Below are 22,913 nucleotides of genomic sequence, written 5' to 3' on the forward strand. Positions count from 1 at the left end.
TCCTCTGTCTGAAACCCTGGAGAGCCCTGCCAGTCAGTGTAGTCACTGTGAGTTGGCAGCCGTCCGTCTGGAGAGACAATGAAGCTGCTCCTCCAGAGATGAAGTCAAACCTGGGCAGTGCGCATGGAGGTCCTGGGCTGCCTAGATGACAAGCCTTGGCCTGGCTGATGTGGTCCAAAGGAAAGCAGAGCAATACATGTGACACCAACTTGGCTGCAGGAGCTGCTGGAAGGAGGCGTACAAGATGCCAACCAACTGCCTTAGGGACGCCACTTCAGAATTGTGCAGGGTTTACTCACTAGTCTATACTACTCCCAAAGATATCCCGCAAGACAGCAGAGGTATGGGATCAGAGCTTTCATTCTCCTAGATGGGCTAAGCTTCCCAGGTTGACAAGCCCCACCTGCCCCACATTTCCCTCTACAGCATGTGCAGAAACCGCCTTCTTGACCATTGGACCCACTCTTGGTCTCGTCCGCTCAATCCTCCAGAGCTTGTCGTCTTATGCAGGGGAAGTCCCTAACTCTCAGAGGGTTTGAGACCTATCAGCTACCCACACCTGGATTAGCCAGCCAGCCGAAGCCATTTCCCAGGGTGTGGCCACTGTTGAATGCTGACACCTTCTAGGAGCCACAGGTGAGAGCTGAGTGCAGGATGGGAACCAAAGGTTTGTTTAGCGTAGAGACAATACTGAACTAAATGAACTAAACCACCCCAGAAGCATACCTCAACCCACTCCCTGATGTCTTGATTTTCTACTTGTAATGCAGAATTTTGGTTTTAGCTTCAGAAATGAATCCTGCAGCCCAAAGTGAAACAACCCATAATACTCTCACCTTAGAACTCTTCCACAAGGGTGTGTCATTTTAGGGGGAGAAACTTAATTCTTGCAAATTTCTTCAGCTAGGGAATCCTAAAAATATGTTTTTGGATGTGAGGAATTCAAATCTGCTATTATGTTTGTGGACAACATTTAGCTTGGTATATCTATGTCTGATTAAAAATGATATAAACTGCTCTCGGAAAACCCAAAAACTTTAATTTTACCTTCTGAAAGTGTCAGGTAATATAAAATGTTTATAATATATAAATAAAAATATTAATATATAATACATATGTGAGTACTTGGCAATCCTTTTTAATTATTTTGATGCAATTTTACACACATTTAAATAATTTACCAAGCAAAACTAAATCATATCAATTTAACCAAAATATAGTTTGAATTCCCAAGTCATGCTAGAATGTTTTAGCACCGCTCATTTTGGGAATTTGAAAGTTGAAAAATTCAGCACGCTCTACTCTTCCACCTCATTCTAAGCTTCACAGGTAAGGCTTTATTAGGGTAAACAGATGCCATTAATCCCCTGCTTTGGGACTGCATAGTCGATTTATTTCTGTGGGGCAAGGAAAAAAGAGAGTAACGTACAGGAGATGACAGCCCAATTAAAAAAAAACCCATGTTAAATATTTATTTTATGTATAGCCCACCTTTCCTTCAAAGGTCTCAAGGTGATGTAAACACCTCTCCCCCTTTCCATTTTATCCTCACAACAACCCTGTGAGGTAGGTTAGGCCATGAGGCAGAACTGGCCCAAATCACCCAGTGAGTGGGGATTTGAACCCAAGTCTCCCAGATCCCAGTCCAATACTATGGGTGGGTGTGGGTGTTGCCCTGCCATGACAAGATCAGCCACCTTTTCCCATGAAAGTTAATGGAGCAAAGGTGCGCCCATTGAAGCTTAAGAGACTTAGACCTTCCCTCCATTATTACAGAATCATTGTTGAATCTTTGGCAAGTGCACTATGATCTTCAATACTGCACCCACCCCACCCCTACTTTAATATCACATTTTTATATTTGTTGGTTGCTTTTCTCACAGAGCGACCCAAAGCTGCAGCCGAGGTTGAGTGAGATGATACCGGTAGTTTAGCCAGCAGCTCCCATCAGGACAGCACATTGAGTCAAACCTTGGCTTAGCTCAACAGGGCAGCAAAAAGTCATGGGAAGAGCCAAGGTGGGAGGCTACAAGCTCACATGGTCCTGCTAAACCATAGCTTAGGTCTATATAAGGGGGATGTTTGTTGTCTTCTTTTGTTCTTGTTTTTATTATGTACTTTGTGGTTTTATTCTGCATTTTATATGCCGTGAACAACCCGGAGATCTTCGGGTGAAATACAAATTCAATAAATAAAATTAAAATTAAATATCACTGTTATCAGATACTGAAAATATTGGCCCATGTATTACGAGTCCCTTCAGTACAGGCAAGGCCATTGGTGACTAGAGTTAAGTTGCCCATCCAAAACAGAACAGAACTGTTTGCTCAAGGAAACTCTCTTTTGAGTTACCTAGTAACACAGTTGTCACGTCTATATTTATCGCTGTGAATCTTATTTTTTAAAAAAATAAAACAAATCTCTTGAGAAAATTGGAGAGGGAGACTGAATACCTGAATAAATAAATATTTCCAAGTGCCCAGCTTCCCTGCACCACACTCTTTATTGAAGCCAACAAATGCAGACAGGTACAGGGTTCACATTCATGACTGAACAACAATACAGGAGACCCGCTGCAAGTCAAGGGCTTGGGATGGGTTTTCAGCAATGACAGGATTGTTGCTGGGCCTCAGGCCTACATGAGGCATTGAAGTGCAAGGGGACGGTTGCTCAGCAGCAATGGAAAAATACTCTGCACATGCTCAGAGCATTATAAACCCTATTTTTTAATATTTTTAATACTTCACAACAGTTTCTTTAAAAGGGGCATGGGTCTGAGCTAGGAACGGAGATGCACCATTAAAGTGAAATTGTCAAGACCAAAGGCAGAAACGTCACTGAACACAAGTGCATTGGTCCACCCAGGCCAGCCCTGAGATGGGCTCCAGATGTTTTTGGACTGCACCTCCCATCAGCCCCAGCCAGCACTGATGGGAGTTACAGTCCAAGTGCACCAGGTTGAAGGCTCTGCTCTCCACAGCAGCTCACGGAAAACCCCTAAACAAGGCATAAAGGCAGCGGTCTGTCCGTTCCCCCTGTGAACGCCCCAGCTACCCAGAGAGATAGACTTCTTCCGAACGCGGAGGCTCCATTTAACCACAGTGACAAACTGGCCGCTGGTAAGACCCAACGCCCAACGCATTCCCTCGGCGCTTCGAGAAGGAAAGATGCCCGAGCCACCCTCCCCGATTAATCTGCTGGACGCTTCCTCTTATCCCTCCGGCGGCAGCCCCGAAGATCCAAGCCTCGCATCCTCCCAGGCTCTGCAACACAAACGCCGCACTCCTCCCCGCCTGCCTGGTGCAAAAGCCCCTTGGGGGATTTGCTGGTGCGAAAGGCAGGCGCCAAGAGGGAAAGCGCGCGGAGAACATTCCCTGACGAGCAGCTTGCACCGAAGCGCAAAGGCACCATCATTGCCATCACCATTCTTCTTCTTGCTGTTACTTCGCAGCAGCAGCAGCAGCAGCAAAGACTCACCCAGGGGAATCCCGTAAGCAGCAGCTACCGCTGCCCGGAACTGGTCCATATTGGTGTTGCGCTTGGAGTCCGGCTCCCACATCACCTGCGATTCCATGATCTCCAGCTCCCCAGACATGGCGAGGTTGGGCTTAGCTCAGGCAACTGCTGCTGCTGCAACGCACCTGTTTGAAATTCTGCTGCTTTCTCGCTTGGAGAGTGACTGTGGGGCTCCGCCTCCTGCAAGCAGCTTTTCAAGGACAGCTCACCTCCCATTTTCCCGGGTAAGCTTCCGCCAGGGCTGATGATGGAGGAGAAGGAGGAAAGAGTGCATGCACGGAACTAGGTCTGTTTTTCAATGCAAATAAGGGCGGGGTATGGAAAGAGGTGCATTGACAGCAGCAGCAGCAGCTGCCAAAGGGGTTAGCGTAAATCTATCTATATGTATGTACGTATATAAAACCGGATCTATGACTGTATGTATATAAAATGTGCAATGCAGTGTATATACATGCATATGCCTGTGCATCTCATGTACATCTCTGTGTGTGTGATGAGTGTACACACACACACACACATCTATAGAAAGAGAGAGGCCAAAGATTTTAGCTTGCACCTACCTCAACTGCTCTGTTGTTAATCAGAGACAGCTACAGCCAAAGTGACAGTAAATACAAGCACGCACGCACACACCGAGTTGGGGAGGTAGGAATAAGGAATTTAAAAAGGCAAGGGAACTTTATTTAGGGCAGGCATAGGCAAATTCGGCCCGCCAGATGTTTGGGGACCACAATTCCCATCATCCCTGACCAATGGTCTTGTTAGCTAGGGATCATGGGAGTTGTAGTCCCAAAACGTCTGGAGGGCCGGGTTTGCCTATGCCTGATTTAGGGCATTCTTCTGCACTCCATGCTTACATTGGCTTTGGACCAGTTTAACTGATCGTGGTTCTGCCCCCAAAAGAATTATGGGGATTATAGTTTGAAGGAATGCTTAAAGGGCTCAGATGGAGGCAGCCACCTTGCTGAAGCAAAACAGGCCTGGATGGGAGACCACCCTTGAAAGAAGGAGCAGAAAATCCTATGAAAATATGCTAAGTGGGATCAGCCAGCCTCCTGACACAGGTGTCACTGCTGCTTACCTGGATGGGGCATGGTAGGCAAGGCAGGAGTGTGTATTTAATGCTAGTTCTACTCAAAGTAGACCTGCTGGAGTTAATGGCTTGAATCCTTACAGCAGCCCTGTAAAGCAAGTCAGTATTAATAGCCCGCATATTTCAGATAATGGGGATCAAAGCTGAGATAAAGAGGCTCACTTCAAGCAATCTGACTACCTAATGTGGCTGTAAGATTCGAATTGAGTGCTTCCTGATTGGTAGCATCAGTCTCCAAGCCACTATACTACACCAAGAGTTCCACACAAAAGAGATGGGAATATAAATAGAACTGTGTGCATGCATGCAAGAGCGCATACATATATGTATGTATGTATGTGTGTTTGTAACACACATGGCCTTTCTGTCTTCATGAGGAAAGGACAGTGGCAACTTGGGAATTACTACTCCTAACTGAAAACAACAAAGAACATTGTAGGTTTTGCTACAATAGTCTGCACTTTTACCCCTCTGGAAATGACTCCTAAGTAAGTGCCGCTTCAGAGATCTCTAAGTGTCCCCTTTCCCAGCTCCCGGAGTTTCCTCAGATGAAAGAGTGGCTTCAGGAGTGACCAGCTGTCCCGCAGATGCACCCTCAGACTCCAGGCTGGGTTGCAGCCAGTGTAAAGGTGAAGCAATATGAAGAAATAGTGCATATCTGCAGCTGCCAAATCTCCTGAAATCCAAATCCTTGACCACAGGGAGGTGAGATTATGAGCACAAGGATGAGCACACTGAGAGAGGCGGTAGAGCCTGGTGGCCCCAGTACTTCAATCGATATTGAGCCTCTCCCTTTTGCTGATCTATTGTACTTTCACTTGGCCCTACAGGACAAAGTGAAGTGTGCTGAGAAATTGGGTGATTCAAACTTGAAAATGGGGAGAGAATCATAGACTCATAGAATTGCAGAGTTGGAAGGGACCCCAATGGTCATCTAGTCCAACCCTCTGCAATGCAGGAATCCCAACTAAAGCATTCATGACAGATGGCCATCAGCCATGGATGCAAAACTCATGAATGGGGTCTGTGACAAAATACTGTAGCTTTTGCCAACTTTTGGCTCCTTTCTATAAGATTTAACTCCTTCCCTTGAAGAAGCTGTAAATGGACCCCTGACCAACATACAGCTTCCAGGTCATGTGGCCAGCATGACAAAGTCACTTCTGGAGAACCAGAGCAGCACACGGAAATGCCGTTTACCTTCCCGCTGTAGTGGTACCTATTTATCTACTCGCACTTCGGCGTGCTTTCGAACTGCTAGGTTGGCAGGAGCTGGGACCGAGCAACGGGAGCTCAGCCTGTCGCGTGGATTCAAACTGCCAACCTTCTGATCGGCAAGCCCTAGGTTCTGTGGTTTGGAAGGTGCTAAAGCCCTGAAATTTTATGTTAAAACCAAGACCTGGATACCAAGCCTCTGAGCATGCACAGGGTATCATTCCTACACCACAAATATGTATCTTCTCATACACATCTAAGTGGTTTAAGTGGGGAGGGTAATGAATGTAAAGGCAGGGAATGAGGTTTCCAGGATGATTTGACAACTCTTTTCCATGCTCCTCCTGTTTGCTATAGAATAATAGTCAGGCTGTCCTTCCTCTCTAGGAAGCAATTTAGCAATGCTCTATGGTAGTGGCACCTAGACTATAGATGAAAGAACTCTGGAAGCTTTTCGTGTGACCTAGCTGGATCTTAATGTGTAGTTTCTCCTATCATGATTGGCAGCCATCTTTCATGTCACCCCTGCATGTGATGCCTTAGTACACAGATGTGCAGCGTGGCAGAAAACACATGCATAAGAGCAAAGCGGTTGTCTCAAATACCCGACTTTCTCCAATTCTGACATTTGGCCAAGAGGATATATTTCTGGTTGGCCCAATAAACTTCTGTCTAATTAACAACCTCATCTAAGAATGTGACCAATATATTTACCTGCTGTTTGACAGATCAGGCTTTTTCTTGCACATATCATGATCAAAGTGATCATCTGGTTAATTTTGTTATTAAATTTGCTTTATCTTGTTATTGAATGGCTTGTGTGTTTGAATCACTGCTGGCTGTGATCCTTTTAGCACAGCTCTCTTAACAAACAGCTCAGTCATTTGGTGGGAGGGCAGATTAATCCCCTGTTTCAGCACACCACAGTCAGATTAAGCAGCCATTGGCTGACGCTTGACTGGTTCCACATCAGCCCAGTGCCAGGAGCATGCAACATCTAGGGAGCAAGGCAGAAGCTGACACAAGACCTGGCCAATTGCCTGAGATGTTGAAGAAACTCACCCCGGGAAGACCAATGAGCTGGAAAGCTGAAAGGAGGTGTGACCAATCAGAGAGGCAAGCTTGATGGTCATGCAGAGGATGGTAAGCGCATGTATTTTGGTTCCCACATAGGCGGATGTGAAAAGGCAAGGCTGATTGCTACAAAACACACACAACCCACTGAAGAAAGAAGGAAGCAATAGACTTTTATTTCAACACAAGTCACACAGCTGGGTGGATGTGAAAGGAGTATTGGGGCCAACTGTATTAGCAAACACTGTTCAGTGGCTACGGATTGCAAGTACAGCCAGCTGAAGTCAAATAAAGAGAAACTGATAAAGCAGGATGACCAAGGTTGTGCCTGGCAAAGGGACAGACAGTATGACATAATGGTTGAAGCTTTAAACTGAGGTCAGAGAAACACAAGTTCTAATCCTCATTCATCCACAAACCTCACTTTAAAAAATGTATTGTGGCCTTGGAACTGTCAGTATCTTTTATTCTACCCTAACTCACAGGGGGGGGGGGTGAGAATAAGATGGGAGGACAGGGCAGAGAACCATGCACACTGCCCTCAGTTTCTTGGTTGAAGGGTAAGGGGGGAAATAATAATAATATTGGTAGTTTACTGCCCAAGCCTATACATGTCTACTCAGAACTAGGTTCCATTAAATGTGGCTTACTCTCAGGGAAATGTATATACGATTGCAGTCTTAGGCTTTATTCATTCCAATCATTGGTGCCTTCAGGTCCAAGCCCTCACATCACAACTTACAGAGAGAAATAAAAACACTAGAATATCAGACAGAAAATACGTTGAGTGGATACAGGCAAACAGAAAAAACGGAATGATATCACCTGGACTCCCTTAAGGAAAAGCAATAGCCAAACATTTTTAAGGTTCATTTAGAATCCCGGTCCAAAGGGGGCCAAACAAATGTTAACTGCTAATCTTTGCAGATCCACACTATATCTTTAAAGCACATCCAAAGGACATTTAAAGCCATGAGTTCTCCTCACTCCAAAATTCCTGGAAACTGTAGTTTGTCGAGGATGCCAGGAATTATAGCTCAGTGAGGGGAAATATAGAGTCCCCAGGATTCTTTGGGGAAAGTCATTGTTGTGTAGTGGGTATTCAGTGATTTCAGCCCGGTGCAGATAAGAAGCTGGAGGTGAGGATCTGGTACAACATCTCTTTACTTCAAAGAACAGGTAAGAGCCAGAACACAGGAATGGGGGAAACTGGGGCTTATATAATAACAGAGGACTAGCAGGGGAAATATACATTTTGGCGGGAACCAATGGCACGGATTCCTCCCGTGGAAACCAATCCGGCAGAGGATCCAAATCCTGCACCCTGAACCAGCAAATGATAGACGTTCCCGCTGGAACTTGTACATTCAAATAAACTCTGTGATACAATAGAATAAACTCTATATTACAATACATAGTTGGCTGTGCTATTACTTTAATACACAACAGTCATGTGTGCCCATTGGATCCGCCCATACTGAGGATCTGCCCAATGCCTCCTGCAGGATTGAACACCATTCCCAATTACTTGCTGGTCCAAGTATTGTGCTCCACAGTCCCCAACACCAGAGAATTAAAAGACCACTGAGACTGGTTTGAATCAAAACAGGCCACAACTTTATTGAATACACAGATGAAAGAGGTTTGGCTTGGGCATGGAGCAATAAAAAACACTTCAGGCCCGCCTGGCGGAAGTGATGCATAGGTCAATCTGGACAGGGGCTCCTAAGATTTATATCAAATAGGGTGACCCCTGAAGGGACCACTGTCTGGGGGAGTGTCATTGGCCCTGGTCCCTGGCTGGGAGTGAGGACATGGCAGCTCCCCGGATCCCTTTAACGGGATACCCCCAGCGCTTGGAAGGGCAGGCAGAGACTACAACCTCCCCTCTATCCAAGACAAGGATTCCCCCAATGCCCAACCCAGTTGTGACAATTGCTATTAGGTAGGCAAAACCCCCAGGCTGGAGTCAATTTCTCTGGTGGCCCAATTTCTACCGGGACCCAAAATAGCGACCACCGTAGCCACAGCAAGGTTCTTGAACAGTAACTTGAACCAAGGGTGGGGAAAACCCTGGCAAAGGAAAAGCAGGTAGCTCCCCAGGTGTGGGCTGTTTAAATGGCCAGGGAGCGTACCTAAGGGAAACATTCCTGCTCTGTCGACTCCGCCTCCTAGCCCAGCCCATGTCCGAGCCTTCACCCCATTTGCTGATCCCAGGAGCAGGCTAGGATCCGGCTCCAGATAAGTGGTGGGGGCCCACGCTGCCTATCAGGACAAGAAGCTGATGCCACAATTCCTTTCCTGGGGATTTAGGGGAGTGTCTGCCGCCCCACAACGGGGGCGGACTTCTACAGGCAATTATTTTATTAAATATTAAACTGAAAAGAATTTTGTTTTGTTTTTAGATCCAATCTTTCCTCCAGTGAACTCAATACAGTGGTACCTCTGGTTAAGAACTTAATTCGTTCCGAAGGTCCGATCTTAACCTGAAACTGTTCTTAACCTGAGACACCACTTTAGCTAATGGGGCTCCCGCTGCTGCCATGCCGCTGGCATGCAATTTCTGTTCTCATCCTGAAGCAAAGTTCTTAACCTGAGGTACTATTTCTGGGTTAGCAGAGTTTGTAACCTGGAGCGTCTGTAACCTGAAGCGTCTGTAACCCGAGTTACCATTGTACAGTATACATAGTTCACCCCAATCTCATCTGGTGACTGGCTCAGGGTCACCCAATGAGCTTCATATGGGATTTGAACCTGTGCCTCTTTGGCACTAATCAAAACATGTTAAGCCTTCCAAGGAACACTTTCCACATATATTTGACTGCTGAGGAACAACTCTGCATCTGTCTGTTTAATTCTTTTTAAACACTCCTGCACTCTCCGTCGGCATTCCCTCCCCCCCTTGCATACCTCATGGTCCCGGCGGGGCAGGCAGGCGAAGGGGCAGGATCCGGCCATCGGCCTCGGAACAGGAGTCCCGGGATGGGCCAGCGGTTAAAGGGGTAGGATCCTGGCGTCGGCCTCGGAGGAGGAGCCACCCACTCTCCGTTGGCGGCCCCTCCCCCCTCACATACCTCAGGGTCCTGGTGGGACCCGGCGGGGCAAGGGGCAGGATCCGGCTGTCGCCCTTGGAGCAGGAGTTGCCGTGGGGGCGGTTACAAAATAGCCTGGCGCCACCAGCACTGCCCATGATTCACTTCTTAGTAGTTGGGTTCAATTCCTATAGTTACCAGGGAGTAAGCCCCGCAGAAGATAGATTTAGACTAATAGAATGGTAGAGTTGGAAGAGCACCCAAAGGGCATCTAGTCCACACCCTGCAATGTAAGCTGGGAAAACCCTGGCTGGTGGCCGCCCACACTTCTGCCTGCTATAAATCACACATTAAAACAACAGCAACCAGGTGTTTTGTTGTGAAATGAACCGTAAAAAAACAGGTAAACTGAAATGATCTCGCTGAGAGAAAAGGCCTGCTGGAATCAAGGGACGAGGTCCGTTTATTTCCATGGGTCCGCTACTCTATGAGGAGGGAAGCCGAGGCGAAGAGAAGACGGCCGCCATTAGGGGGCGCTGCCCCGCCGGGAAAGAAGCCGGCCGGGTCACGACGCGGGGCGAGCGCTGCTCTGACAGCCACCACCACGGCGGCCGCCGCCGCCCTCACGCTCGCCGCGCTCGGCGCTACGAGTAGGCCGCGGCTGGTGGCCGGCGGCGGTGGCGCGCGCGAGAAGATGGCGGCGAGAGGCGGCCGGCGGGTGCTGCTGCTGCTCCTTTTCTCGCTCTCTCTCCTCTTGCTGGCGGCGCCCGGGGCTTGGTCGGCGCGGGGCCGCGGGGCCGACAAGCAGAACAGCCTCCGGAGGGCAGCCACCGGCGTCTACCAGGGCGTGAGCGGCCTCTTCGGCGAGGAGAACGTGCGCGCCCTGCAGAAGGTGAGGCGCTGGGGAGGCCGCAGCGGCGCCTGGCCTGGACTGAGATGGGGCAGGCCCGTCGCTCCCGGGGGGTCGCGCGGGTTCCAATTTAACTGCAGTGGATAAAAAACGGGGCAGGTGCTGGCGGGGGCGCGATGCTTGCCTTTGAGATGTGGGAGCGATAGGGGGCAGGCAATGACCCGGAGAGGCAATATCCGTGTCCTCTGGGTTTCTGTCACTAAGGATAGTGGTTTGTTTAATGGCAAGATAATAATACTGTAACGGGAAACTACCAACTCTACAGCTGCTGCAAAGATTATACTACAGTACTAACTGAAAAATGACGTGGAGGGAAAGCGTAGCTCGTACAATGTCTGAATGGGTTGGGGAAATTTGGTCCGTAGCAACACAATTAAGCGGACTCCTTTGCAAAAGAATACATATGAAAACAGCCTAACGAACAGTATAAAAAGAATACGCGTAAGCCAGGTTTAGGGGGAGAAAGCAGGTATTTTGTGTGTGTGTACAACGAATTCAGTGGCAAGTGCTGCTTTCAGCCTTTCTGTACCTCTTTATATCAAGGTACACCTGTCAAATAATCTTCCACTGGTTTGACCCGCATATTGGTTGGCTTTCAAAATTGCTTTTCCTATCCATCTCATCGGCCTTCCTTGCAACTCATGGGAGCATGTTAGTGGGACATCTCTCTGGGCTGCAGAGACCAAAGAACACATTACTCACATATTCATATAGCAGAAGCCCAGTGTGTTCTCCCCCCCCCCCCCCCCCGCCACTGGAAGAGCTCCTTTGGGTTTGAGTAGTAGAAAGCAGATACATAATGGTGTAGAAGTGGCCATTTCCCCTGCCTTTGAAACCTGGGGAGGAGGATTCAAAATGGGAAAACTGAGGAAGATTTTGGTATCCTCCCCTGCCTCATCAATTTGCCTCCTAACAGCTTCTCTAGGAGAAAATATATCCCTTAGACTACGGTTATTGGTGGTTGCAGGGCTGTCTTTAGCATATACGCTGCTGGGGTTCAGAGATCCGCCCAGTGCCCCCAAATTTAATTTAGCCCCCAAATTAACTTTTATTATGCTTATGTCAGATACCACGCTTACGCCTTATCTCTTGTTTATAAAAGAAGGGAGGAAAAAGAAACAAACTTTTTTATTTGCTCATTTATTTACAATACACTTATACTTAAGTATATACCACCACCACACTTAAATTTATATGTATTGTTTAGGCACCTACTTAGGAGAAACATCAGTCGTGTCAAAGGTACCGCTGACCCTGCTTCTGCATAGAAGCGCAGCTGCAGCAGCTCAATACAATACATAACATAATATTTAGATGTAAGGGTTAATTTCGTGTGTGTGGCGCCGCTGAGAATGACAAGCGCCGTCGTTGAATCTGACAAGTGCCACCGTCGTTGTGAATGATACTCTTTGGTAAATGAGTGCACAAAGTCGAAAGTCCTTTAGTGAAACAGTAGGTATACATTTTGGTAATACCTAGGTATATATGTATTTTGTTTTTCTAGCTTGATCAAAATTATTTATTATTTCATAACAGGTAGATAGTTAAGAGTTTAGGCAGCTTCAGCGGTGGGCGCCTGCCAGAATTCGGTGCCCGGGTGCCCCGCACCCCTGGGTGAAGACGGCCCTGGGTGGTTGCATCCATGACTTAGTCTTAGAGATTGAGTTGTGTGAAAGGCAGACAGTAAAGCTTTGTATTAATTCTCTGTAAGAATGGAGAATTTCTGTAGATGCAGCTTTTCTCAGCAATAATTGCTGAAATGCCTTCCTGGGCTGTAACTTTAAGGAACCAATGGAAATCTCTTTAACTGGAATGTGCTGTTTTTGAGTGAAATTGCACATAAAGGTTTCTCCTTCAATTCCTTTTCCTTTTAGGTTGTAAGCCTAAAAGGGGGGACTTTATTATCACTGACAATTTTTGTAAATCATTCTGGGACTCTCTCTCTCTCTCTCTCTCTTTTGCTGAAGGGCTGGATATAAATCCCTTAAATAAATACATAGGTGGACGCATTGAACATCCAAGCCTGCTGCACCTATAGGAAAAGGAAGGATTCCTTTGAGCTTGAACCTGGAGGACAGGAATTGAAGTGTTTAGAACACTATGGAAAAAGGGAACCCCAACTAATGACCTTGCCTCAATCTAGAAGACCTGTTTTTGTCTTTGACATATCCCTACACTATTTGTCCTTTTGCTCCTTGGCAGTACTTGCCTGACATCCTGCCAAAGCAGCACAGAAATTGATGCTTTTCCTTTCGTGACCTCCCTTTCTGCGTGAAGGTGCTGTTTGATTGCAAAGCTTAGCATTGGAACTGAGATGCTGTTCTCTTGTCCACGGAAACCACAGCAGAAAGGTCCTGTTTCCAAAAATGAAACCTCTTTATGGGGAAGGGAAATTAGGTAGGCGGAGGGTAGTGTGTATAGGAAATACTATGAAATAAGGGATACTTTTTATCCTTTAAATGAAATTGTGCTCACTGTTATGTGAGGGAACACACTGGTTCATTTTCCTTCAGTGCCTTTAGAAAAAATGGAAAATGTGCTGCCTCCCCTTGCTATTCGCCATAAGCTGATAACTGAGAGTCTCTTCAAAGTGCGGGTCTTGAAAACCAACTCACAGAGTCATAATTATAGGTAGGTCTGCCGTAGTCAAAACAAAATTTAAAAAATCCTTCCAGTAGCACCTTAGAGACCCACTAAGTTTGTCATTGGTATGAGCTTTCGTGTGCATGCACACTTCTTCAGATACCTGATATCTGAAGAGGTGTGCATGCATACGAAAGCTCATACTAATAACAAACTTAGTTGGTCTCTAAGGTGCTACTGGAAGGATTTTTTTTATTTTGTTTCGATCACAGAATCATAGTATTGTAGATTTGGAAGGGACCCTGAGGGTCCTCTAGTCCAATCCTTGCAATGCAAGAATCCTGTCCACAGCCGTCTCTAGATGGGCTTGAACCACCAACCTTCTGGTTAACAGCCAGACGCACCGAGCCAGCTCAGGAAGAAAAAACTCAAACTGATGTCTCAGTAATTTAATGGGAGGCCCTTGGGCACAAGTATCAGTCTTCATGGCTGAAAGCCTGTGGCAACCCTGTGTCCCAGAATTTAAGTTCTAGTCTATGTTGAGTCTGGTGTTGCATTTCCCTTGCACAAATTTGTGTGTGGCCCAAGAGTTTAGGTAAAGGGACCCCTGACCATTAGGTCCAGTCGTTACCGACTCTGGGGTTGCGGCGCTCATCTCACGTTATTGGCTGAGGGAGCCGGCCTACAGCTTCCAGGTCATGTGGCCAGCATGACAAAGACGCTTCTGGCGAACCAGAGCAGCACACAGAAATGCTGTTTACCTTTCCCGCTGTAGTGGTACCTATTTATCTACTTGCACTTTGATGTGCTTTCGAACTGCTAGGTTGGCAGGAGCTGGGACCGAGCAACGGGAGCTCACCCCGTCGCGGGGATTTGAACCACCAACCTTCTGATCGGCAAGCCCTAGGCTCTGTGGTTTAACCCACAGCGCCACCCGCGTCCCATGGCCAAAGAGTGTAGTTTTGATTTAAATTAACGCAAGTCTTCCACTTCAATGGCATTCTACTTAAAGCATGAATTTAAAGAATATAATGGAGACAGATTTTGATGCTCAAAAATTAAACTCAGAAAGCAGGATTTTGTAGGAGTTATTCTACTTCTTGCTGCTTCTGAAGAATTGCTTATCAGACCTTCCATCGTTAAACCCACATTGATTTATCTGCCAAGGAATTCCTGTGTATTACCGGTAATCCCATGTAAGGCATTCTGCCAGTTCTTGTGGGGCATCTCATCTTGGGCAACTGAGTGTGTACACAGAATGTTCTAACACTTCCCTGTGATTGTGCATTGCAGGGGAACATCAGAAATTGTTGGGCAGGGGGAGCTTGTTAGCCATAGCGGATAATTTCACGAAGGAGCCTCAGGATTTGAAAACCACTGCTCTGTAGCTTGTAATTTCTAGTATGTTCTATCTGAAGCCATGTACTTCTATTACAGTATTGAATAGTTATTGTGCAACATACAGTGGAACCTCGGTTTATGAACACCTCGGTTTATGAATTTTCGGTTTATGAACGCCGCGGACCCATCTGGAACGGATTAATTCACTTTCCATTACTTTTAATGGGAAGGTTCGCTTCAGTTTATGAACGCTTCAGTTTATGAACACACTTCCGGAACCAATTACACCCATGTTTCAGTTTATGAACGCTTCAGTTTAAGTACTTCGTGGACCCGTCTGGAACGGATTAATCCACTTTCCATTACTTTCAATGGAAAAGTTCGCTTCAGTTTATGAACGCTTCAGTTTATGAACAGACTTCCGGAACCAATTGTGTTCATAAACCGAGGTACCACTAGTTATATTCTGCCAGTGGCATGGTGGATAGATGTAGGGATTTTGCAGCCGCTATCCACAGGACTTTGCAGTCTTCATAGACAGCAAATTGAGGTGTAATATGGAGAAGTCAGAGATGAAAAAATGGGTTGTGTGGTAAGGATGGAGAAAGCTGAAAATGAAGAATGCAGTAAGAGAGAGACATTGTTGGAGGAGGAGGAGATGCTGCAATCCTGGGAACATAGGAAGCTGCCTCATAGCGAGTCAGATTCTTTGTCCATCTGGTGGAGCAGGAGAGACTTGGGATACATGCAGTTTATAAAGTGAACATTAAGGGGCGGGATCTGTGGTAGAGCACATACTTTGCATGTGGAAAGTCTGAGATTTGGTCTCTGGGTAGGGCTGGAAAAGACTGAAGGCCGCTGCTGATCTGTACACAATTCTCAGCTGCATGGAGATGCACAAGTGGGAAGGAGGAGCGAACAGTTGTGGAAATTACAGTTTGTTGGTTGCCATCCGTCTGTCTTTGGAGACAATGGAGGGGTGCGCCTTTAAGGGTGAGGTCAAACTGCTAGAAGGTTACAGCACCTGCTGTGGCTTTAGAGACATGTTTTGTTGCAGATGGAGGCAGTGCTGCTGCAGACGCACAACTTGACTATCTCCAAGCACTGTGGTCTGCAAGGGATTCCCACATGGCAGGGTTGATGTTGCCAGCCTTCTTGTCATGTTTGCAGACATCTTTATATCACAGAGTAGAATATGGTAAATGAGCTAGGCAAGGGAAATTGGGTTATGAGGGAGGAGCTAAAGGCCTCTCCTAGGTTAAAAAATGTTTTTCCATATCTGGGAAAAAGGTAGTTTGGACACCTTTTCCTTGTTGCATAGTTGTTTGTTTTTACTTGCTGAGTGGGGTTTTTTTTATAAAAAAAATAGTAACTCCCGCCTGCAGCCTGAATTGGTAGGTACGGTGGTACCAGCTCATCTTGCATATGTGGACCAGACCATAGTCCAGTCATGGGAAGAATACTAAGCATTGGAGAGTTGCATTCTTCTGGTATAATTGGTTCATCTAACAGTAACATTGGCGTGATAGACATTGAATACTTGGTTAATTTTTACAAGGCTTTCTTCTAGCTCATTTACCAGGGTCATGTTTGAGCAGGAGCTAGTGTCCACAGAAGGGTTCTTTTTAAAAACAACAACAACACACACACACAGTAGGAGAGTGGTTTAAGTGAAGAATAGTGTAGCTCTTCCAAGAGAAATCTCGAAGAATTGTGATGGAAGAAGAAAAATCTGAGGCAAGATTTTGTGGCATGGAGGAAGCTTACCAGCCATTGTTAGTTGTTCATTCATTTAATCTCCACCATAGGTCACAAGATACTGGAGACCTTGATGACACATATTTAATTAGGAAGAATGATGGGAGTCCATTGGGTTGGGTTGGTAATGAATAAAGCATGTTTATAATTTTATTTCACTTTCCCCCACTAATATACTTAACAGTTTTGTGCTGTTTGCCTGAAATTGCTGTTATTTGCAAAATAAAATAGTGACATGTGCATATCATTAACCTTCCTTAAAAATCTTGACAGTTGCATATTGGAATGTCAGGTATTTCTGTGTATGTGAGAATCCTAAGAGTGCATATTTCTCAAATTACCTGTAATGAATTGGTTGAAAGTTTTGGGGGGGAATGGTTTCAGTTGTAGACTAGAAAAAGCAAATATTTAAAGCCTAATCTTAGCTTTGCTTTAGTCCATTGTTATCTACAGATTTCAGCATGCCTAAGTCATGTATAGCATCAAGCTGTGCAAAATATTGATCAGTTATTGTCTCCCAACCCTGTGAAGTATCTCACTTCTGGGTTTGTATCTCAGTGACACATGCTAGCTTGCATCAGCTCCTAGGTTCTGTCTAGAGCATCTCCATTTAAAAAAAATCTCAGGCAGCAGGACCAGCTAAGATTTACTCACCCAAGATTTGGGAGAGCAGCTGCCAGTCAGGGAACACTACTTTTGGACTAGTTTGATCAACAGTTTGACTCTATGTAAAACAGCTTCTGGGTTCGGCCCCAGAACTTATTTTCAGAACTTGGGTCCAAACCTAGATTAAGTGTGCCTCTGATCAAATGCAGAGAACACTTCTCCTACCACTTTCAAATACTGTGCCTGCCTTTGCATCTGCACATTTGATTTAAGGTTAATAACTGTATGTAAGAGCTGGGGTGATAAATTCTTCAAGTATTATAAGTGGAATAAAACTTCTAACGTTTGTCTCTGCTCTGTTTTTTCAGTTTTTCTCCAAACTGACAGAGCGATTTGTATATGGTGTGGATGTTCTAGTAGATACATTTTGGAGAATATGGACTGATCTTCTGGATGTCCTTGGGATTGATGGTACGTGTGAAATGCAGAGCTAGTTTTTCCCTCATCAGTGCTTCTATTTTATAAATGCATAAGTTCTGGAACAACTTTAAGGTAGGTTTTCAAAATATGAAGTAGTTTTTGAAGCAAAATGGTATGTACAGTTCCTTAATTCGATGGAAGAAACATAAATAGTTTGATTCTCAACAGTGGTAAGTATGGGCACCAAAATGTTAAAGTTGATCCGCTGGGGTGGGGGAAGGTAGGGATCTGGTCCGCCAGGTGGAAAGGTTCCCTTCCCCTGCTGTAAGGCAGTTGTTCTCACTCAGGCATTAACCAGGATGGTTGAGGGTCAAAAGAGCCGAGGGTCACCCTTCACATCTCCTTAGATCCTGTCTACACCATCACGCTGCGCATGATGAAAAGCATCCATAAGATATCTTGTTTGCCACCTTGGTCTTCTTTGGGGGGAAGGCTGGGGTAATAAATAAAAAAAGGGCAAACAGAAACCAAATCTTAAGATACCTAATTTTATCCCCTGAAGGCCCATGACTGATAAGTCATTGATGGTATGGGTGGAAAGTGGGCTTGTGGCTTAGGTTGCAATACTTAAATGCGCCCCATTAGATTCAAATGGGGCTTGCTTCTAAGTATAAATTTATAGGATTGCATTGTCAGTTATATTATGCCTAGAGATGGATTCTTGCCTAAGATGCAGGATAGAATGCATTCTCTGAAAAGTTAGCATAACTCAATTGGACATTAGGCAACATCCTTTTTCCCTCTGAAAGGGCAAAGGAAAGAAAACTTCCTGGTGATTTATTTGCTTCTTGTAATTGCTTGAGGGGAAAGAGGAAGAAGCCCTTTAAAAACCCTTTCCTCCTTACTTGATGAATTAAATTGATGTGGTCCCTACAGAATAATTGTGGTAAAAGTCATTAAGATAGATATATATGTTATATATAATCCCTTCTCAATGAATGCATTTTGTAGGTGTACTATGTCAAATTGCTTATTTAGAGCTACTATGAGGGGATTTTAATAATAATGTACTGGTGTTGGGGTGGGGAAAACTTATAGAAGGTCCATCTGCTTCTATCTCAGTTATTATACATTATTCTGGGTGGACCTTTCCCAGCAAAGCTTTTGCAGCAGCAGTAGAAGTAGTAGTAGTTTTCATCAGAAAAAATATCAAGTGGTTTGCAAAGAAAAATATGTAAAATAATAAACATTAAATGGAAAACATCAAAAACTATAAATAGTGCAAGCTGTAAAACGTCAAATTCCATAACATAGAATTTCCACTCACTTAATACACTTTTAAGAACTCAGCTAGATTGGTAAAGAAAAAGTGTTTTATATGTGTTGTGTATGTCATATAACACTGTGACACCAGATGGCGCTGTGGAGTCCAGTCTTTCCCTACCAGATTTCCATAGGATTTCCGACTTGAATACCGTAGGATTTTATGGGAGGGATTCAGTTGAGCTATGGCAGTTATTCCATCAGCACAAGCTTTTCAGCTTGCCAGGTGGAACAATTTCCCCTCCTCCCCACACACTGTTCTGGGGGTTCCCCTGACCCCCACCTCAAGCTAAGTGGGCAAAAGCAATTTGTGCTGGCTTCCACTAGTGGGACTTATTACTTTAATCCCATCCTGTGTAAATACCAATATTACACAAGAAATTCTGTTGGGGGGTGCTGAGTGCTGTTTGTAACTAAAGCCAGCTGTAAATGCATCTTCTTAAGAGATTGATTATGCCATCCCATGACAGGGTTGGAGGAAGGGCATTTTATGTTTGCCCTGTTGAAAATTAGGAATTTTAGTTTCCTGGATTGCTTCAGTGGAAGAAGAGTACTACCAGGGAAGTGGGAATAGGTTGTACCTCAGTAGTAGAGAACAGTAGTAGAGAGGTCCCAGATTCAATCCCTGATATCTCCAGGTAGAGATGGGAAATACTTCTCAGGCATTGTAGGCAATAGTGATCTAGATCAGGCATCCCCAACCTGCTGCCCTCCAGATATTTTGGCCTTCAACTCCCATGATCCCTGACCACTGGTCCTCTTAGCTAGGAATCATGGAAGTTGTAGTCCACAACATCTGGATGGCCGAAGGTTGGGGATGCCTGATCTAGATGAACCAATAGTCTGACTTGATGTAAGGTCCCTTAAGATCCAGCTCTTCTCCCTCGCTGATCTCCATTCCAAGAAGTCTTGCCCAGAATACCTCCTTGCTCCCCTTCAAATCCTTCCTCAAACCAATTTTTCTTGTGAACTCTTTGGTTTTACAGTGGTACCTCCAAGACGAAATTAATTTGTTCCACGAGTCGTTTCGTGTTGCAATAATTTCGTCTTGCAAAGCGCGGTTTCCCATAGAAATGCATTGAAATTTAATTAATGCGTTCCTATGGGAAAAAAAGAAGCGTGCAAAAAAAAAAAAGGCTGCCGACTCACCTGCCACGGCCGGAAGTCTTCAAGGCTCTGGGGAGGGGGAAGCAGAAGGAGGGCCAGGGGTCTGGAAGGAGTCCGGAAGCCATACAGAGATGGGAGAAAGCAAGGCCGGAGCCGTGAGGTCTCCTTCCGCCGCAGCCTCTGCTCCTTCAGGTGCTGCCGCTGTTCCCGCCAAGGGCCACCTGGCAAGCCCTGCTGCAGCTCCTGCCGGAGCCGCAAAGCCCACTGAGGAGGGCAAGGCTGGAGCCGCAGAGGCCACCATGAGCACCGCACCACAGCAGGAGGCAGAAGCGGCGGCTGTGGACGTCACTGGAGGAGTCCTAAAGGTAAGTGGCGGCGGCGGCTTTCCTTCCCCTCGCGAGGCTGCTTCGTCTTGCGAAGCATGGCCATAGACGGCTTTGTTTTGCAAGCCGTCCAAAAAAATCACAAAACGCTTTCGTTTTGCGATTTTTTTTGTTGTGCGAGGCGTTCGTCTTGCGGGGTACCACTGTAATCCCATAGTCCTTTCCCTTCACTGCAAAAAACAAAACAAAAACCCAGCATTTTCTTATCTTTATCCTTACTTTTCTCCTTCCTCCACTCATGTTGTCTCCCTCACTATCAAAAATTAGAGGGAAAGCTCCTTGGGGCAGAAATCTGTCTTTCTCTTTTCCTCTTTTTAAAATGTGTTTTCTGCAAAGTTTTGGTGTATATAAATAATAATTTCTTTTGTATCGTTGCTAAGCATTACAGGAGGTGAGCGAGTGTATTATTCCCCTGCTGCCATCTTTAGAACCTATATGTTCAACTCTTTCATTCCTCTATTGATATCGTTTCCTGCTTTTAAAGTATCATTTAGGAGTTTTCTCCTTATGCTTTTAATTATGGTATTATTCATAGCTGTATCTACAAAGGTAAGGTAAAGGTAAAGGGACCCCTGACCATTAGGTCCAGTCGTGACCGACTCTGGGGTTGCGCGCTCATCTCGCATTATTGGCCGAGGGAGCCGGCATATAGCTTCCAGGTCATGTGGCCAGCATGACAAAGCCGCTTCTGGCAAACCAGAGCAGCACATGGAAACGCCGTTTACCTTCCCGCTGTAGCGGTTCCTATTTATCTACTTGCATTTTGACGTGCTTTCGAACTGCTAGGTTGGCAGGAGCTGGGACCAAGCAACGGGAGCTCACCCCATTGCAGGGATTCGAACCGCCGACCTTCTGATCAGCAAGCCCTAGGCTCAGTGGTTTAACCACAGCGCCACCTGGGTCCTACAAAGGTACTACCTACAAAGGTAGTGACTATATTAAATAAAGCTTTCTCTGTTTGAATTTTCAGGTTCCAACTTGACCCATTATTTCAGCCCTGGGTCCCTCGCCAACAACCCCACCCGTGCTCTTTTGCTGATTGGCGCCATCTTGCTTGCTTATTGGTTTGTCTCTCTCCTCCTTGGGTTCTTCTTCTATCTCTTACATGTGCTGTGTGGCCGCTTCTTCTGGATCGTGAGGGTCGCCCTCTTTGCACTTTCTTGTGTGTACATCCTTCAAAAGTATGAAGGTGAGCCAGAACATGCGGTCCTTCCGCTGTGCTTTGTAGTTGCTGTCTATTTCATGACTGGACCTGTTGGTTTCTATTGGAGGAGGAACAGCCACAGCACCCTTGAGGAGAAGATTGACCATCTTGACAGCCAGATCCGACTCCTGAACATACGTCTTTCTAGGGTGATCGAAAACATGGATAGAGGAGGTGACCAATGAAACAAATGGTTTATCTCACTTTCAACACCAGCTCTCTAGGAAATCACCAAGTACTGTCTCTAGTTCATGAAAAGTTAGCGAAGCAACAAGCCAACACGGATAAAACAATGTGCAACATTAAGCCGTTAAATGTTAACATTAGTTTATCTAGACAATATACTGAAAGAAAAAAATGCACTTGAAAGATAAGATTCTTTAGCTGTATATTCAGAGATTTTCCTCCATGTGTAGAATTTTATCCGCTTACTTTTTTCCAAGCATTTAGAACATATTTTGTAAAAGGTTTTTATAAAGGCATATTGAGTAGTCTATTTAAAATTAATTAAAAATGAAAATGAGGTTTATGCATATTTGACATTTTGAAGAGAGAAAGCTTAAAGAATTATATCAAATGCTTTTGTTAAGAAAAATGTGGGGGTCAGCTTCTCATTTTTATAATTTATTTTTCCCCCCCCTGCTCTCACCGATGACTTACTTTCATTACCTCAAGTTGCCTTTTTATATGATTGCAGAGGAATTTCTTCTACTTAGAACAGAAGATCACACACCATGGGTTTTAGTGGCAAGTGTCTGTGGGACACAAAGTGCTCTTTAAAGAAGAACTTGTGGGTTTTTCTGTGTTTTTCCTTTGGCTGGCCATATTGAAGCCGGGATTCGGAACCTGTGGTCTTCCAGACATTGGTGGGCCATTGACCAAGATAATTGAGTCTGGTAGACATTAGAGTCCAGTAACATCAGCACACAGGGCCACAGGTTCCCTATCCCTGCTGTAAGAGTTTCTCCCAGAGAAAGTAGTTCACGCAGAAGGCTGCATTCTTGCTCCTTTGTAGTGAAAGCAGTGAATGCACCCATGCAGGGTCTCCACTAGCAATGTGTAAAGGTACACACCTCCAGAACCTCTTGCAAAAGCCCTCTTGCCACAAATACAATGGGAATTAAAAGTATTCCTAATACTCCTACCCAGTGGTTTTTTTGAGGTGGTATGTGCCAGTACAGTGTACCATGATCTCTGTTTCCCAGCCACCATCTTGCCACTGCTGCCACTAGCCCCCCCCCCCTCTTGCTTGCTTGCTTGCTCCCTCCCCGCACCTGCCCTTTGGGAAGGAGGGAGTAGGACACCAGGATCCTGACAGAGCCTTGTGTCTTGTGCCTCATTCCCAAGC

General features: G+C 45.5%; 2 protein-coding genes across 2 annotated transcripts in view; one reads left to right on the forward strand and one right to left on the reverse strand.

Annotated features, from left to right (window-relative positions):
* Positions 1-3,691, reverse strand: part of AACS (acetoacetyl-CoA synthetase) — a 55,577-nt gene extending 51,886 nt beyond the window's left edge. Inside the window, exon 1 of the mRNA XM_035098023.3 lies at positions 3,478-3,691. Within this exon, the coding sequence (XP_034953914.2) occupies positions 3,478-3,595 (118 nt within the window). The 5' untranslated portion in view covers positions 3,596-3,691. The remainder of the gene's footprint in view (positions 1-3,477) is intronic.
* Positions 3,692-10,217: 6,526 nt separating this feature from the next.
* BRI3BP (BRI3 binding protein) lies at positions 10,218-22,089 on the forward strand. Its single transcript, XM_035099204.3, has 3 exons — positions 10,218-10,822; positions 17,497-17,599; positions 21,332-22,089. The coding sequence occupies exons 1-3, from the start codon at positions 10,418-10,420 to the stop codon at positions 21,748-21,750; spliced, it is 927 nt and encodes a 308-aa protein (XP_034955095.2). The 5' UTR covers positions 10,218-10,417; the 3' UTR covers positions 21,751-22,089.
* The last annotated feature ends 824 nt before the right edge of the window (positions 22,090-22,913 follow it).

The sequence above is a fragment of the Zootoca vivipara genome, chromosome 16 (genome assembly GCF_965207765.1).
Source record: "Zootoca vivipara chromosome 16, rZooViv2.hap1.1, whole genome shotgun sequence".
Classification (NCBI taxonomy): domain Eukaryota; kingdom Metazoa; phylum Chordata; class Lepidosauria; order Squamata; family Lacertidae; genus Zootoca; species Zootoca vivipara.